General features: G+C 42.3%; 1 protein-coding gene across 3 annotated transcripts in view; it reads left to right on the top strand.

Annotated features, from left to right (window-relative positions):
• fndc3ba (fibronectin type III domain containing 3Ba) overlaps positions 1-19343 on the top strand; it is a 107725-nt gene that overhangs the window by 13885 nt on the left and 74497 nt on the right. The window contains exons 2-3 of one of the 3 annotated variants that reach the window (XM_039785544.1): positions 15919-16064; positions 19173-19257. In XM_039785544.1, coding sequence (XP_039641478.1) covers positions 15948-16064; positions 19173-19257 — 202 coding nt within the window. In that variant the 5' untranslated portion in view covers positions 15919-15947. Of the gene's footprint in view, positions 1-15918; positions 16065-18444; positions 18667-19172; positions 19258-19343 lie in introns of those variants that run through there. The other 2 variants (XM_039785545.1, XM_039785546.1) reach the window with 2 other exon arrangements.

The following is a 19343-nucleotide window of genomic DNA, read 5'->3' as shown; positions in this document are numbered from 1 at the left end:
AGCCTTGGAGATCCAAGGTGTTAGGGAGGGGTTTGCTGTGAGCTCTCCTCAGGCTCAGCGCTCCTCCCTGGTCTGCAGAGCGCCCAGCCCTCAGCCTCTCTGGATCTGATGGAGAAAAGTCTGAACTGTGGTAGGGAGGGAGAGACAGGGAGGAGGGAGAGAAAAGGACAAAAGGAGAAGAAAAATCTGGAAGCACTGCCATGAAGAAGGGTGAGTCATGTTCATGTGCTTGTGGGAGAATAGCCACTTCCTCTGTAATAAACACACACAAACACCAACAAACTACAGCATTTCTTAAGGCAGTCTGGCTTATTGACAGGAATAGTGAAGATGAAGATGTTGGCATTACCATTCATGAAGATGGCAGAGATGTTCTAGACATAGATGAGGCTGATGGAAATGAAGACATTGACATCAGTTTTAATGATGATGATGATAAGGGCGGGGTGGGTTTATGTTTGTGCCAGTCAGTAAACTATTTTTGTGTGTGTGTGTGTGTGTGTGTGTGTGTGTGTGTGTGTGTGTGTGTGGTCACCAGTTTGTGGGAACAGGCGTTAAACATCTGTAAGACAGAGGAAGGTTGGAGAAAAATGGCAAGAGTCTGGCGATCCTGGCTGATGTAATTGGTGGAAACGTGTATATATAACGGTATCACAAAATCACTTTGTCTCCGTGGGTTTGAGTTGCCTCTGTTTAGACTCCCACACAATGACCCACATTAGTTCACTCCCATTATTTACTCCCTTGTGCTTGCATCTTTTTTCTCATACACGGGTAGACAGAGAGAATATAGATAGCCTTTTTCTCTATTCTCCTCTGGAGTTACGTCGCTGCTAAGTGGCTACGTGGCAAGCATTGGACTGTCGGGGCCTCTACTGTGGGTTTACTGCCTGCTGGCCCCCGGCCCAACCACACACACACACACATACACACACACACACACAAAAACACACGGCCAGCACAAAGCCGTACAGCTGCAGGAGGGAGGGCTCGCCTGGCAGATGCACACATCTGCTGGAGCTAGCTGTCCTAATGTCAAGCTAACAGCTAACACAGAACTCCCAGTGCAACACAGAGCTGATTGTGAACGCTCTGCCTTCATGAATAGCCAGGGGAAAAGTGGAGAGTGTGTTTTAAGCTATCTTAGCTTGACTCTTTATTTGCAGGAATCATTCAATTTGCTCTCCCTCTCCCTCTCTGTCTCTGTGTCTTTCACTCTCTCTCTCTCACACACACACACACACACACACACACACACACACACACACACACACACACACACACACACACACACACACACACACCCTCGCTCACTGCCTGCTGTCTGTGGTATGACAGGCAGGACTAATGTTTGTTCTGGAGCAATAACACAATTAGGATTCCACACATTTCTCTCTCCACACACACACTCAACGTGTGGCCCCTTCGTTCACCCCTCCCCATTTTCTCCCTTCTCCTCTTTCCTTCCCCTCCTCCTCCTCTTCTTTCCATCCTGCCTCCCCTGCCCTTCTCTTAGTTAACAGATTGCTGTCAATTCCGCCCTGCGCAGACAGGTAACACATGGTATTGATTCAATAACACCAAGTTGCTTTGCTTTTGACCAAACTACAGAGCTGTCTCCGTCACGTGTATGTGTGCGTACTTTATTCTTGGCACAGTTCTCCTATTCGGTCCACTGCTCTTCCGCTTAGGGTTAGATTCAGGTGAGCTTCTACCATACAGCAATTAACCTTTCTCTCTCTGTGTCTCGCTTACACACATCCTGGAACTACTCTCCCTCAGCTCCTGACCTGAGTGTAAAATAACCGTTTCGTCTTCATTTTGTTCACAAGGAAAACTGATGCCTCGTCTACCCCTCCCTCATCTCTTCCTCCCCCTTTCTCAACTTCTCTCCTCTGTCTCCTTTCTTTCTCTGCACTCCTTCTACTGTCTCTTCACCTTTCTTTCTCTCTGACCCTGTTTTGTGTTCCGCTGTGTGTTAAGGGGTGTTGTCCTGATCGTGTGTGTGTGTGTGTGTGTGTGTGTGCGTGTGCACGCACACTTATGTAACTGTAGTCTCTCCCTGGGAGTGGGCTGCTGCTTCTATGAGCACCGCTTCTACTTCCTCCCACCCACTGCCCCGGCAACAGCCTATAAAGGGAGCCGATGGTTTCCCCTCAGCCAGTGGGAGAGTGGAGCTGTGTTTTGACAGAGTAGTGGAATGTGAGGAAGGTGGAGTCTTTCCAGGAAGTGGATGGCAATAGAGTCAGATCCTGGATTCTTTGGCTGAGCTACTTATTTGGCACCTGGAAAAGCTTGAATGCCGATACACTCTGTGTGTGTGTGTGTGTGTGTGTGTGTGTGTGTGTGTGTGTGTGTGTGTGTAAGCTGATCAAAGCTGTCAGATTTGTTCTTTAGTGCGTACATGAGCATTCTGTTATATTTTTCATTTAAATGAAAGAGGAGTTCACACAATAGAATTTCATTTAAAGTTATCTGAAGCTGTGTATGTCGACAAAGAGAAAGCTGGACAGACAACATAAGCGTTACTTAAAGGAATACGCCACCGTTTGTTGAAATATGGCTTATCACGGTCTCCCCTAGCTGTAGATAGGTGGGCCAACGCATTTTTTGTCTCAGTGCAAGTAATTAGGTTGTTTTTTTTGTCTTTTGTTGGCTCACTTTTACTCAGAACATGCTAACCGGCAACATAGGATTCTATTCACTACGCTAAGCTAACTAGCGGTGGCGCTGCCGGTGTTGCACCGGACCAAAACAATGCATGCACAAAAAATGCGTTGGCCCACCTATCTACAGCTAGGGGAGACCGTGATAAGCCCTATTTCAACAAACTGTGGCGTATCCCTTTAAATCTTTAAAGAAAAAAGGCTCAGTAGGAGGGAAGAGGAAGGGGAGGGAGAGGCAGAGTGGAGGCTGACTTGAAGTCACTAGGTCATCTGTTTCTGGCCTGTGTTCCTGGAAACCAGGCCTGATGAGAGGATTGGATGGGTGGGTAGATGGATAGATTGGAGGATGACAGAGGAGAAAGGCTTTGCCCAGGGTGCCTATTTTGTGAGTATGTGTGTGGAGGGTGTGGGATGGACGGGGGAGAGAAGTGCTGAGCCTGTCGTTTATCAGGCTGAGTCCTGACTTGTCTGCGCTCCGGCTGCACACAATGATCTTCCGAGGAAACGGGGGGAAAAAAGCAGACAAGGGCAAAGACAGAGAAAATTAAGGAGAAAGAATAGTTCTATGAAAGGAGTAATCCAGGAAAACAATACACAGTGATGGTTTTATGCCACCTAATCTGGGATTAATTAAATGCAGCATGACCGATCAAGATTTCATCATTTTATCAGACCCTAACATCAAGGTTAGGGATGTTCCTGCATTTCCTAGCACTAAGTGCAGAGTGTTAATAAGAGCTTCTCATCTGCCTTGAGTTATGTGCAATAGGCCGGCCTACCGCAGTTTAACCTTGGAGACTGTAAAAGTGGAGGGATGCACATTCATGCACGGAATGTGGGACGTGGCAATGACAAAACTTCCAAAACTGCAACGTTGTTGAGATAAGGATAGCAGTAGCTGGAGTTTGGAGAAAAAGGCCTGTGGCAAGGAAGTGCTGCTAGTTTCAATCCCAGAATGTTTGGGTGAAATTCTACATACTATGTTCTATGGTGTTTGCATTGATAGGTTCATTCTTTGCAGATATTACCAGTTTAGCAGGTCTGCCTCATGATGCAACAGATCGTCCTGCACCCGGGCAATCACAACTTCACCTTATTTTTGTGGAAATGTCCTTGAGAAAGAGACAATGAACATTTAATTGCTAGCTCATTGTAGGTTTGTAAGGCTACAGCCACACTACTACGTTTTCATTTTCAAACAGCATTTCAAAACAAAAACCATCTCCATCCACACAAGCTTTTTAGGCTCCATATCAGAAATGATCTCCGTCCATATTAACACATCTGACAACGCATATCCCAGGCAGGTGTAAACAGGAAGCAGACTGTCCAACATTACTCTGCGGTTGAAAATCATGGATTTATAAGTTGAAAATACAGAAATAATTTGGAGAAAGAACAACAATGGCAAAAAAGTAAGACCAGGGATTTATTTGCTTGGACGTATGTAAGTCTACCTAACCGATAAGTCGTTTCCTATGGTCTCTGTTTCCTATGGTCTCTGTTTCTACCTGTTCAGACTACAATGGAACCCTGAAGTTTTCAAACTTAAACGGGGTCAGCAGTGTTTATAAATGTCTCCTTTTTTGGGGATGCGAGCCGAGAACATAGCAAAAGATAAATGTTTTACTTAATGTAAAGGAGTAGCCTTAGAGTGCCAGATGAATGCACTTTAACTTTTTTGTAATAGCAATTTTTTAAGATAATACATTTTCAAAGGTACTTTCTTTGACCCTACATTGAAGGATTGAGTTGTTAAGGAGACCAGTGTTTTTATCCAGAAATCAAGACATGATTGATTGATGATGGAGGGAAAAGACAACATGGTTAAGCAAGCTCTCCCTAGTATGTCATGGCATTGATTACATTTTTTAAAGAGACCTGTTAAAAGTGAATTGAAAGCCATATGCAGCAGCTGGTTGGTTGGTTGGTTGAGACTTTCTTTCACCATCAGATGTGGTTTCTTGAGGTGCTGGATCTCATCTGTGTGTGTGTGTGTGAGGGGGGGGGGGGTAAAGGTGCTCTAAAGGCATCCATTCTGGGAGTTCGGAGAGGAGCTTGTTCATACATGGTTTGCAAGTGGAGCGTGTGTGTGCGCTTGTATGTGTCCGTTGAATTCCACTCCACCCGTTCAGAGTTCTTCTTCGTGGATGACATATCATTACCGCAATTACAGGGCAGGAGGACTTCGACCATAGACACACACAGACGCGGACACATAAAGGTGCTGTGCAAATGTATGTACACACATATGCAAGCCAAATGCATGAAGGCAAATTGAAGAACGAGCTGAAACTCTGAATTTTGCTTCAGACACGTTGCCTCTGTCCTTCTCTTTCAGCCTCTCAATGCACACCCTCTCTCGCTCTCTCACACACACACACACACACACACACACACACACACACACACACACACACACACACACACACACACACACACACACACACACACACACACACTGCATATGTGCAGAAAGCTGCCAGCTGACGTGGGAACCCAAAGAGGTTCCATCTTTTATAAATCCCCTCTCTGTCTTTTCCAAGTGTGTGTGTGTGTGTTTGTGTGTGTTCACGCTCCCCTCAGAGTAAGCACAAGCACAGCATTCCTCTTTGCCTTCCTCTCCACCCTTCTTTCCCTCTTCCCTCACCCCTCCCTCCTTTTCTGCATCCCCACTTCTCCACCCCACCTCTCTCTCTCTTCTGGTATAAAGGTACTCACTCTGTGTGTGTGTGTGTGTGTGTGTGTGTGTGTGTGTGTGTGTGTGTGTGTGTGTGTGTGTGTTAGAAAGAGGGTGAGTGAGAAAGAGAGAGCAGGTCTCTCCTAGACTGAATACCTTTTGTAAAAGGAGCTGGGGTTGAATGGGAGTGGTGTTGGTGGCAGTTTCCCACCATATTTAGAAAGCTACCTCCCTTTCCTCTCCACACACACACACACACACACACACACACACACACACACACACACACACACACACACACACTAATGTGTCTGTGTGCGTGCGTATTAAATGCCAGCACAGATTAAAGTTGTCAGTTGATAAAATGGGTTTAAAAGGACTTGGATCAATCCCAGTCGTGTTTGTGTTTGCGCGTGTGTGTGTGTGTGTGTGTGTGTGTGTGTGCGCTGCAGTAAAAAGATAGCCATTCAGTTTCCAAGCACTGACACCTGAGAGCATTCCTCGCTGCTTAACACACCCAAAAGGAGGACGAAGATACCTATACCTTTGTCTCCCTTTCTATCTCTGTTATCTCTCTCCTTCTGTGTCACTACATTAACATGCACGCTGATCAGTTACACCAATGTGTCCAGTGCGTCCAGTACACTCTGTCAACACTCAGGAAACACATGTATGATGAGGGTCTACTGAATGTGCATTCAGCCTGTTTGACATATTCACATGAGGCTATTGTCCCAGGTTAATCACCCATACTCATCACAGAATTACAAAGAATAACATTACCTAAATACCAAATAAAGTTCAGTTTCAATTCTCTCTTTTGTTTCTCTTTTTTTTGTCTATACCTCTCCCTTTTGTCTCCATATTTTTCTCCTCCTGCCTTTCTCTTTCATTTGTCTTCTTTTATTCTGTCTATTTAACGTCTTTGCCACCAGAACAACTCCAGAAGCTAGATGAACACATTTTGGGGACAGAAATTTGTCGTGCATATTTGTCTTTCCTGCTGCGCCTCAGGAGCTGAGAATATTAGAAGGAATTGACGGGGGATCACATCAACCTTCCTGCTTCTTTGTTTTTTAATCACATGGTTGCTGGTATTTAAAAATGGCAGTTGTTTAAGATTCTTGCAAAGCATGTGCATGAGCAGTCAGCAAAGTTCAGTAGTCCAAACTCCACCCCAGTATTTTGCAGACCAATGAAAACTAGTACCTTGGTTGCAGGGCAGGTTTTTTTTGTGTGTGTGGTAGGAATCAAGAAACCAAAATTAGAACCAGCTTGAAGTTCCTGAAAGAGTTCCCAAGTTCCTGGAAAAGTTTGTGTGCTCGATCCAGTCTTTCTCTCCGTTAGTGGATATTAGTATGATGTGTAGCTGGTTATGGTTTCTGCACTAAACTGTAATCCAGGATAGGAAACAGGGGCTCCTTTTGCTGTACGTACCACAGCTGACCAAAAAGGCCATAGTCTTTTGGTCAAACATGGCTCCATGAGAAGCCATGTTTGTTTTTAATTGAGACGTGATGCTCTGACATAATGACTCTCCATTTTGCATACTGGTGTATGTCGGTTTGATATCAACACATGCATACTTCTGAGACAGCATATTAATCCTCTGTAATTAATCCAAATACCAAAACATCACCCGACAAAGACAATCCCAAAACAGGGAGCAGTTACCAAGCAGTTATCTTGAATACGCCACATTTCATACCATGTTTACAAATCTATCCGACGAAAGAGACGCTTCAGACACACTACGGAACGTAACGTTAATAGAAAAGCACAATTTTTGGAACTCAAAGAGACACATTGCTCAGACAAAAAAAAAAAAAAAGCTGTTACTGTTATTCTTCTTGTAGGTTAGGGTCTGTGTGGCCGTAAAAGTTCAACCTGCTTTTAGTCCAAGTTTCTAGCCTTTTATAGATTTCCATCATCTCCACTGCCTGTCCCTTGATGATCGTGCTTTGGGGACTGCAAGATTACATCTGAAATCAATGCTCTCTTTTTGTGACATATTCACTTCTGAGAAGGACTTAGTCATGTGTGAACCGTGTATCCTTCCCCTATAAAAAAGAAAAGACATTTTAGAATGGATCAGACCAGTATACTAGGAGCAAAGTTATCGATTTTTATCAGCCCGATGATTGGAGCTGAACCATGTTGAAAGCTGGCGAAAGGACCACAAACAATAGCCTGTTACGATTCTTACTCCTATATCGAAGTGGGCATTTACACTGCCTGCGTTGGCCGCCAGACGGTATGACAAAAACTAAAAATGTAGGCTGCAGCGGGGTTTGCCGCAGAGGGGATACGCAAAAAAACCTGCGGCCAAAAGTTGAGACAGAATCAACCCAAGTCACGCTGCACTGGCCAATCATGTAACCGGCGATTTTGAGAGTCCCGTACAGGGAACAGGAAACATCACTGCCACAAGAAGGTTTTAAAACAGGAAAACAAAAGCACTGAACTGTCCAGAAGTTTGTGTAATAGCTGAATATTTGCCAAACAACAAAGCACGGTCCATCTGTCTCGTTCGTCTCTCTTCTTTCTCTCTTTCTCTGTGAAGCTGCCTTCAAGTGTGGTCGAGATCTTTAAACGATCTGACGGAAAACGGTAGCTGTGAAATATACAGTCTATTTTTTGGGGGGGGGGTTGAAGAACACAACATGACATCACACTAATGGGCCGTTTCATTGACACTCCTCCCGCCACGCAACCCTGCGGCAAATCAGCGGATCGCCGTTTCCCTGTCTGAACGCAGCCTAAGTGTGCAGAAGGCGAAGAGGAGTGAGAATAATGCTACGAGCAGCCCTCTTGGCCCTAAAGGCAAACTGCAGGGGGGAGCTTCAAGGATGCTTTGCTCATGGAAATGGAACTTTACTGAACAAAATTACTCTCTATAATAGTCAAACTATGAATTTGTATGACAGAGTAAAGAACTTTTAAATAAGCTTTAAATTAGACAAAGCCTTCTTTAAAAGAAATGTTACTCTGCACGTTTGTTTAAAGTTTTAGGCTTTTAAAGGTGTTTAAAACTCCCAAACACCAACTGTTTTTACAATATAGAGCTGACGAAGCCTCTCACTGCTGTCCTTAACAGCACAGGAAAAAGAGTCAGACGTGCTGATGCACTGATTCACCATTGCACTGCATGACGAACCAACTGACTTTGCTCTCCCCAAGTTCCAAAAAGTAGCGGTCTGCTTGTGCAGCAAAGTAGAAGAAATGCATGTGTGGCCAATTAGCTAATGTTAGCTTAATATCAGCCTGGCTTCTTTCACTGCGCTGGTAGAAATCGCATTCTGTCAGTGTTTTATTTTCCTTACGTCATCAACAAAATCTCTGTGGTTTGAGGTAGAGGAAGAAGTGGACATGTGATTAGTTTCACACTGTCTTCCCAGAGTTTTTGTTTTATGAATAATTCATTCATGTGTAGGAAAAGAGAAGTGCAAGTTGGTAATCATTTGAATTTTATGAGTATTGTTTAGTTATTTTTGCTAAATATAAAAAAAAAAGAAGTTGAAGGCCTAATTTAATCAGAGCAAGAAATACTAGTCTTAAAAGATTTTGGCTGTTGCATGAATGTGTTTGTTGTTCTACGGCTGTTGTGATGATATGATGGTAGGGAGAGAGAAGTGTGAGGCAGTCGCCCGGAAGTAAGTCAGACAGTCTGTTAGGAGGTTGTGAAATATCTGTTATGCTTCATCCGTATGGTCATTTGTGTGTATATGTGTGTGTGTGTGTGTGTGTGTGTGAGAATGACTGTATGAGTAATGACTGTCGTGTTATGAGTTCAGAGCTGCCCCTGAACATCTCAGGCTTGTGTGTGTGTGACATCTCTGTGTGTTTTTTACTCTATGCATCTTCTATGTTAGAGAGGCAGTTTCCATGCTTACACAGGGCTTTTTGTCTAATGCCACAGACACGTGTACAGTACATGCGCACACACACACACACACACACGCACACTCATGTTCCTTCACACACATACACACACATTCATATACCCGGACAAGTGGGGGATTGTTTTGTGGATTCTACAAGGAATTTTTCTATTTAACATTTTATCCCTGCTGGGAATCGACACCTTATTCCTCCCACATTCCAAAGGGGAACGGAAACCTGTGTGTGTGTGTGTGTGTGTGTGTGTGTGTGTGTGTGTGTGTGTGTGTGTGTGTGTGTGTGTGTGTGTGTGTGTGTGTGTGTGTGTGTGTGTGTGTGTGTGTGTGTGTGTGTGTGTGTGTGTGTGTGTGTGTGTGTGTGTGTGTGTGTGTGTGTGTGTGTGTGTGTGTGTGTGTGTGTGTGTGTGTGTCTGAAGCTATCAACAGAAGCATCCATCTGGTAGTGATTCCACTGGGAAACAAAGGTCATTATTCATTCATTGATACATTAAATTTCCGGATATGTGTATTAGATCCTGTAGGAAACAGCTGCAGAACAAAAAGTACATCTACATTTTCCCTACATTTAACTTCTACCGTGACTCAGTAGACAAATGGATAATCAGTTGTTTTTAAAACTTGCTTTTGCAATGTGCAATTTCACACATCAGTTGGTTCAAATTGCAGTGAAAGGTTAAGTGTTTACAATGCCAAGAAATTATATAAAAAGACATCAGTAAAGCTGAACACACCACATTGGGTTTATCTACTAGACTGCTCTATGATTTCTTTAAAGTGATAGTTTTTTTGGGGAGATATGCTTATTCGAGAGTGAGAAGATCGATACCACTCAGCTAAAGATTGAAAGCAGGGGGGAAACCGTTAGCTTTGAAAGAAGACAAGAAATAGTTTGACACATAACCTTGCTAAAACTGCAACTTGTCGTTTTTTACACTGCAGTTTTTTACAGATTAAACAAACAGGATATACCATGTTAATTAGTGAGCTTTAGAGGTGCTCTTAGGTCGATTTAGTTATTTTAGGACAGAGCCCTAGTTTCCCCCGGTGTCCAGTCTTTATGCTAAGCTCATCATCTCCTGGCTGTAACACGTAATATATAACCTACAGACATAAGTATGGGCTGAAATATGTGCCACTAGAAACTGAATTTGAATCATTTATATTTGAATTTGAATCGCTAAACTTGAATTATTGCATTGAATACTGTGACAGACATCCGGGTAGTTGGAGGATGAAGGAAGAGCAATCGAGCGCAGATCGATAGGTAGAGTTCAGTGGCGCAGATACACAGGACTCCTCTTCGGCCAATCAGCACCTACGTTTTGGAGCACAGTACCCACCATGAAACGAGGAAGAAGTGCTTGCCTCGCCTTGACCCAGAGACTCATAGATAATATAATCTACCTGTTCAAAATGTAATGCCTGGTGTTAGTAGGCCTAGGTTTATTAGTCACATTCTTCCACTTAAGTAAACTTAAAATGAACTATCGCTACTTACTTTAGCCTTGCCTACTGCATGCAAAATAGTGTGACTATCCATATTTGAAAATACATGTTAATTAATTTAAACATTTGAATTGCATTGGTTTACTTTGTACATCAGCAAGCCTGCAATACAATGTGATGTAAGAGCCAGTCCCCTGAGTTTATACAAGATGTTTCCACATTAAAACACAAAACAGTAAATTATTATTTGAGTCTATTTTTAATCAACTCTAATATCTGATCGTCTGTCTCCTTCCTAAGTGCATTTATATACATATTAAAGTTAGTTTTGTTTGTGATTTAAAAGTGTAGCTTTATCGTCATGTGCAGTAAACAAAACAAAGAGACTAATTAATGTGTTAATACAAAGAATATTTATTATAATCAGTTCACAGATCTGAGTCCAAACAGAATTCACCCTTCTGAACTAAGAGGTTCTGCTTCAAAGTGAGGTTTAAACGGACTGAAATGTCCAGGCTCACCCCTCCACTATTTATTCATTTATTTCTGCATGTAGTTATTTATTCAACAAGACTTAAAGTCATGTTTCGTCGTCCACAGTCCGAGTCCCGCCAGACTCCCTTTAGGAAACCTCTGATTTAAACTTAAGCAGGCTGTGACAGTCCGCTCCGCTGAGTCCTGGTTCTAGTTCTCCCGGGCTTCCCTTCCCTCCAGCCGTCCCAGCAGTACGGCCCGGGCCTCCAGCAGCGTGGTGTCGGTTTTGGCTCCCAGGAAGTGGGCAGTGAGCTCCAGATCCTGCTGCCGCAGACGGACTCTGCTGCCACTTTAGCTTCTCTCCGTCCGCTGGCAAACGCAGTGGAACTTCCAGCCGAAATCTACAAACAGGTCGTCTTGGACTACGTGGAAGATCCTGCCGATCACCACTCTGTCTTTGGCTGGTCCCATATGGATCAGCGGGGACCGGCGCAGCAGCGAGGCGAACCGGTGTTCCTGCCCGGGGAAAGAGACGCTGCCGCCGGGCCACGGAACTCTCCACCTCCCGCTGCCGCCCGAGCTCAGATTACAGGTCCAAGGCGGCATATATATCATAAAACCTCACCTGTGAACTGTTATCCCTTGCTGTTTGTTTTTTTCATTTCTTTCGTTCCAACAACAGCCTGGCATCTTTAGTGCTAATCCTGCGCCACTGAACGCTACCTATCAATCGGCGCTCGATTGCTCTTCCTTCATCCTCCAACTACCCGGATGTCTGTCACAGTAACTTGAAATTGAATTTTGAGAACTGAATCTGAATTGTGAGAACTGAATGTGAAGATATATAGAGAGTTGAATTTTCAGTGAGGATCACATTTTATTGGACTTCAGTTACAAACGAATAAATTCAATTTCTAATTATACTATTCAGATTCAGTTTTTCAATGCAATGATTCAAATTAAACAATACAATTTCAAATTATACGATTCAAATTCAGTTTTTCAATGCAATAATTCAAGTATAGCAATTCAAATTCAAATATAAATGATTCAAATTCAGTTTCTGGTGGCACATACAATTAACCTTGTTGACAAGTAATTATATTGCTTACAGAATGTGTATATTCCAGTTGAAATTCACTCACTTCCTGTATGCAGAAAAGTCTTCCTGCTGGTAACCTTACCCAACACCAGGCTTCCTCTTTAACATCATACAAATCATCATACAAATAGCTTACACATCTCCCGTCTCATTTCTACGTGTGATTCAGGCGGATGAGTATTCATGAGTAAAAAGATTGTAAGAATATAATGGATTTGTTCAGGAAATTAGGGGTTATTTTAAGAATACAGGGTTATTGGAAGAGATACCTTGCACTGTCTTCTTCTTCATTCGCTCTCCATTTATCATATAAGCCAATCCTTCATTTACTTATTCCCTCTCTCTTCCTCCCTTCTTTCTTCTCTGTCTCGCTCTCCTCTTTTTCCTGGCAGAGTTGAGAGTGGTGTTACCGTGTGTGTGTGTGTGTGTGTGTGTGTGTGTGTGTGTGTGTGTGTGTGTGTGTGTGTGTGTGTGTGTGTGTGTGTGTGTGTGTGTGTGTGTGTGTGTGTGTGTGTGTGTGTGTGTGTGTGTGTGTGTGTGTGTGTGTGTGCGTGTGCGTGCGTGTGTATTCAAGGCAGGATGGCCAGGCTGAGCTGGAAACGGGGCTCAGATGGGGAAAGAGGGAAAGTTTTAGACAAAATCTAGAATTAAGAGATAGTGAGATAGTCAGAAAGATATTGAGAGTTGTGTGTGTGTGTGTGTGTGTGTGTGTGTGTGTGTATTGCAACAGTATGAGCCACAGCTGTGTGATCTACTAACCCTTTCAAAGACCTTGTCAGTGCTAGAAGACAACCAGCTGAAAGAAAAGACACACAGCTGTTTTCAGAGGAATGCTGTGTGTGTGTGTGTGTGTGTGTGTGTGTGTGTGTGTGTGTGTGTGTGTGTGTGTGTGTGTGTGTGTGTGTGTGTGTGTGTGTGTGTGTGTGTGTGTGTGTGTGTGTGTGTGTGTGTGTGTGTGTGTGTGTGTGTGAGTGAGTATGTGTATATATGTCAGAAATGGATATCTTTGAAATTTGAAATTCTTTTATTAGGATAACCCCTTGAGAGTCCTGAACAAAATACAACAATAAACACTACAGACATACAAACATAATAAACAAAACACAAAACAAAAAACACATACAGAGCCTACAATTACAATATAATAAATAACAGGGAATAATGATACATCAACATATAGCCAAACGTTACTGTTGGAAAAGTGAAATTAAGTGGTTCAATAAGAAAAGAAAAGTGAAGAATGAGAGACAACTTGAGAGAATTAAAGTCTACATGTACAGTTAGTATGAAAATGAATTGCCAAGGCATGTTGGAACAGTCTGAAAGTTGAAATGGAGCGAATATTTACTGGTAAGTTATTCCAATCAGAAGGTGCTTTAAACATAAAAGCATTTTTTGATCTAGACTTAGAAACATGAGGTACTGAAAACAAAAGCTGTACAGTATGTCTTAAATGATGAGTGGAGGAAAAAGGAACCGAGGAATATCCGAGATATGTCTTTACTGAAATGAAAAGCCATTCACTAATGCATGCTGTATGTGTGTGCTTGTGTCTGTGTGTGCCAAAAGCATCTTATAGCCATTAGTCAGCAGCTCTTTAGCAGTGATTTCACTCGCCAGCATTGAACTGAAACACCTACGTCATTCAGTAATCTATCTCTGGCAATTAATCTGTGTGCATACATATGTGTTTAGATTTTGCGAAACATTTTGGCTGGAGTTCATTCTGTATCTGCTATATATTTGTGTGTGTGTGTGTGTGTTCCCCTAGGAAACAGCATATATATCACACCGTAAGTGTATGGGAGCTTCAGTGGTTTTTGCTGTGTATGTGTAAGCGTGTACATTATGACAGATAAAGTGCCGGTTAGCAGCTCGGTTAAAACCCTGATGAGGACCGCGTGCATGGCCGACACACATTGCCTAGATTTGTTTTTGGTTCTTGCCCTATAGCCAATTAGGTGAAGCCATGTTATTTTCCACTTAAGATGAATGGCCTCAGTTGTTGTTTTTATTTTTTTTCATAATTATGCTTTTTGGTTTTACTGCTATTATTATGCAAGCGAAGAAACCATATCCAGATTTAGCTCTCTGGGTTACTCTCTAAAGAGCGGCAGCACAATTGACCCCAGAAGGCCTCGAAACACGTCCTATTCTTGCTATGTGTTTGCATGTTTCATATGGAATACTGATTTGCTGCGTGCCGTATTTATGAAGGTAACAGCAGGTGCAGTAATCCCTATTCACCTATCAAACTAAGACCTTATTCATCCACTCTTTCTCTTGTTATTAATCCTCCAAACAGGATACCCACTGTAATCCCCCCTGTATTTTACAAGTGAAGTGCTTTGAAGTCTCTCACTCTCGTCTCGGTTTTCCTCTGCCTATTTTTTCTTTGATATTGACATGATGCGACTTGTTGTGATTTACCAAAGCCGATGTGCCCATGCAAAGCCAGTGTAAGAGGGGGGAAAACCACATATTAGGAAGGTTTTTTTTTATTTTCTTTTTTTTTTTTTTACAAGTATTAATGTTAATCTATTAGAAACAGTGTTTCTATGTGTCTATTTTCTTTCCTCTTGTACACAAGGTTATATTTCTTGACTTGGTTGACCAGACCAATTGTCTATCTTTCCATCTCTCTTATTGCGCTGCTTGTGTGCACCTTCCTTAGAATTAATCCTTTGGATTCCCCTCTCTCTCTCGTTCTAGAATTTTTCCAGTTTTCATATCTGTCATGTTTCAACAACAACTTCTGTTATTAGAAATATATCTGAGTGTTGATCCCAATTCTTATCTAAATTGGGATGGAAACCGCATAACTACAGTAAACTCAATGGAAACAAACTAATTTAATAAAAGCTCCTCAACAATGCAAAGAGGTTTTCACGCTCACATGAAGTGGAAAATTGTTTTGTTGACGAGGAAATTGCACAATAAACACTGATGGAAACACACTGGTAGGCTGGCCTTGTGCAGACTTGGCATAAGATGGCCTCACAATTCATTGTACAACAGGAGTAGTTTGACATTTTAGGAAATACGCTTATTTGTTTTCTTGCTGAGAGTTAGAGTATTGATACCACTCTCAGATGTGTCCGTTAAATATGAAGCTACAGACAAGCTTAGCCTAGCATATAAACTGGAAGTAGAGGGATACAGTTAGGCTCTTTACATCTCCGTTTTTGTACGATTAAACAAACAATATTCAATGTGCTTTTTAGTGAACTTCAGAGTCGGGAGTCGATTGGCAGCTAACTGGCTGCTTGTTCCAGCTTCATGTTTACAGTATGAGACTTTTGGCAAAACAAATATTATTTCCCAAACCATTTCTTTAAAAAAGTAGGTTTCTTCTTTCTGAAATTTAAAATCATTAGCAAAGGTGGTGTCCTTTGTTGATTACACATAGAAAGCCTTATTTTATACCTTCACCTTTGGATTACATTTTGAAATATATATATATATTCTGGAATCCTGTTTGATTGCTTTTAAACCAGTAACAACCTTGACCAGTAGGCTAGAGGGAAATAAACCAAATCTGGTTTCGACCTTTCGTGCCAAAAATGTCTGTCTCTTTGTCTTAGTCACTACATGTGTGTGATATGACTGAACAATACTGACGTCCCTCTACTTTTCTCTGTACTTCCCCAGGTAGGGCAGTTCAGTGAATTTCTCCATGAATGTACGTCACAATGATGATGACAGACCAGATTCCACTGGACTTGGCTCCGCCCCCCCTCCTGAACGGGGAGGTCCCTCTCATGCCTCACATGGTTAACGGTGACGCAGCACAGCAGGTAAACACTCACGTAAACGCACAGATGTCTGTCGTTTGCATTCAGTCAATCTTGCAGAATGAACGTACAAATGCATCCTCCACCTTTCAACATTCCTGTGTTGTCACACACACACACACACACACACACACACACCAGATGCATGCAAGAATAGACATCAAACAGTCACGCAGGCACTTCTCTTTGTTGTCATTTCGTCACATGGCCCATGGGTTGTTGCCACAGGTAATGAACAGCTGCCAAGCTGTTACAGTAAAGCATTTGTCACGTAACCGGAACAAAAACAAACACAGACGCATACAGGCACATACACTCGCATCATTCACTCCTAGAGATGTTTCTTTGCACAGCATATAACTGGGTCCATTGATGGATCCCAGGCGTTAGCTTAAATTACTTTGGGAAAGTTTTCAACTGCTTCTCTGAGGCTGACTGATCTTCTGATAAAAAGCAGCAGAGCCAACTGGGCCACCTTCAAAGTACAAAACCCCACCTGAGCTCTGCATACGAAGCGATCGACGCAATTAAAGGCATCTCAGTTTCAGACAGATACTGTATATTTATACACCGTGTGCTTTTGGTAATTGAGAGATGATGTTTATGCATTGTCCACAGCCTGCTCCCTCACAGCCCAGAGGAAGCATGGTGGGAGTGTTTTGGCTGCGGCACATACCAGTTAGGGAGGGTTTTGGCTGTAACACACAGCAGTTAGGGTACTCTTTTTGTTGTAACACCCTGCAGTTTAAACTTGGTTCCCAGTGTGAAATCAGGGAACCGATGATTATAAAGATTTGCCTCTGCATGCGTGTGTGTCCATGTTTGTGTGCATTTGTTTGTTTCTTGGTCTGTCTTACACTGTGTGTTTCTTTTACTCTTTTAGCGTCTGTATTGAGTCTGAGTACATACTTCTGTGTTTGTCGTTGTTTGCTTGCTTGTCTATCAGCTTTCCTGTCTGTCAATCTGTGTCTACCTGCCTACACTTGTTTATGTGTGTTTATCTGTGTCTGTGATTTCCTTCAGTGCATGCAAGCAAAGACACCAGAAACATTGTTAGGGTGCATCAAAATATCATTCTACAATATATAATGGTTAAAGAAATATGATGCATTGTGAAGAAAATCTTATAATGAGCATGCTCCCATCATATCATCACATCTAAGCCAGCTGTAACTGTAACTTAATGGAATTTCTCATCGAGGGTTTCTTTCATTTTCCTTTCTGCAAAAGTGAAACGTGTTCCGTGTATCCTTATAGTAAGATAAGTATCTACTTACAGTACTTGCTATTAGAATTTGAACCAATCCCGATTTAAAAAATAAAATAAATAAATAAGAATTGGGGAGATTGATTTGTTAGTTTTAAAAGTTATAACCGTTTCTCCCCTATGACATAATAAAGTGCAACAATATTGACATTTCCTGGCCCTTACTGTCCATTTCCATATCTAGCCATTCATTTGGCCTCGGTCTGTCATGTTGGTGACGTTTATCTTGTGGCGGATTGGGCCTTTTGGAAATGGTGGGTCTTAATGTCTGCTACAAAAATAAATATTTAAATAAACAATGATATTACATTGTTTTCTATAAACGGCTTGTTTTGACCGTTGTCTGTCTATCCCAAGCTGTATGACATGTCAGCCAGAAACTATCACAACAAAGACAGAAAAGCCCATTTGTGGAGCAGATTGGCAGGACAATGAATGTTGCTGGTGAGTGTTGTGCTTTTATCACCGTAAGTGCGTCATAGAAACAAAACCCACATGCAGCGCTTCATCAGAAAAGCCCCCCAGTGCCCTGCAAGCGCTTTTCTGCCAGAGAAAATCGCCCTAAATACACTAGATAACTAAAAAACAATTCTCAGACGGTGCTTACATGTTTATTCGCCTGCCAAATAAAGTGGAGGTTTGGAGAGTATCGGTTCAGCCAAAGTCAGATTTTTGTATATGCTCTAAGTGCATTTGGCACCAAAATCTAGAAGAGGTTAAACTTAAAAAAACAAAAACAAAAAAACTGTTTAGAAGCAACCTTTTGTAACCTTTTTTTACTCTAATTTAATATTAAAATGTTTGAGTGTATCAAAACATTACCTGACTGGACCATTACAGTAACAAATATACTACATGACTGTTTTACACATACTATAATCTTGGGTGCGTATATTTATGCGTTATGTATAAATTATACATAACGCATAAATATCCGCACTCACTCCGCACTCACACCCACATGGTCTGATTATAGGGGTTTTCTCAGTCTTTGGGAAACATGGGTCGCCCTGTACTATGCTGGGGTTCCTATAGCAACAGCAGCCGCTGCAGCAGCAGACAGAGCAGGAAGTATGTGTGTGTGTGTGTGTGTGTGTCTGAGGGAGAGGAGCAGGTTATCACTGAGATGGGAGAGCATGCAGACGGTACGGGAGGAACGTAGGTTATGAGGATTTTACGACGGGACACCTGTAGAGCATAGACAGGGCTGTGCTTGTGTGTGTGTGTGCATGCATGTGTGCTTGAATACATGTGCGTGTGTGTGTAATGGAGGGTCACCTGTTTCATGTCTACAGCCATGTGTACACTCTCAACAATCTGTATGCGGAGAATATGACGGTAAGGTGCATGCACACTCCCTTCTGGCGTATTCAGCAGAAACCCTGTGAAAGCAAAACAGTGTTAGCTATTTTTGCCTCATTTGTGTGTGCCACCTGTCTGTATGTTTTAATTGTGATACTGTATATGCATCATTCCATGTGTGTAATATTTGTGTGCACTGGTTTTAGTGGTTTCATGCCATGTCAGTGTGGTTAAAAAGAGAAAAATCAGGGTGCTTGAAACGGCAGCATTGTCTCACCATTAGCTTATCTAACACTTCATTTATATGTGTGGGAACTCTGTGTCCGCCCTATTCTGGGATCCAAAGCTTATTGTGTGTTATGTCACCTCTGCAAGCCTATCGGCTGCCCAGCAGAGAGTCAGTCCTGTTTTTGTGATTGTTAAAGATGGATGTATGTTAATTGGATTACGCTTGACAGATTTTATTCCCTTGTTGCCTTCTGGTTTTGATCAATTAATTTAATCCGTGCTTTCTAACCGTGTGATTTTTTTTGTGTGTGTTGTTGGTACAGGTGATCCTGGTGCAGGTGAACCCGGGAGAGACGTTTACGATCCGGGCAGAGGACGGCTCACTGCAATGCATCCAGGGTCAGTCCCATGATATACTCTATTAGGTTACACTATACTTGAAGGTATCTACATAAGAGTGACATGACACTGTCATGAACGTGTCA

This window comes from Perca fluviatilis, chromosome 20 (assembly GCF_010015445.1).
Source record: "Perca fluviatilis chromosome 20, GENO_Pfluv_1.0, whole genome shotgun sequence".
Taxonomy (NCBI): Eukaryota; Metazoa; Chordata; class Actinopteri; order Perciformes; family Percidae; genus Perca; species Perca fluviatilis.
This window is presented reverse-complemented; position numbering and strand designations above follow the sequence as displayed.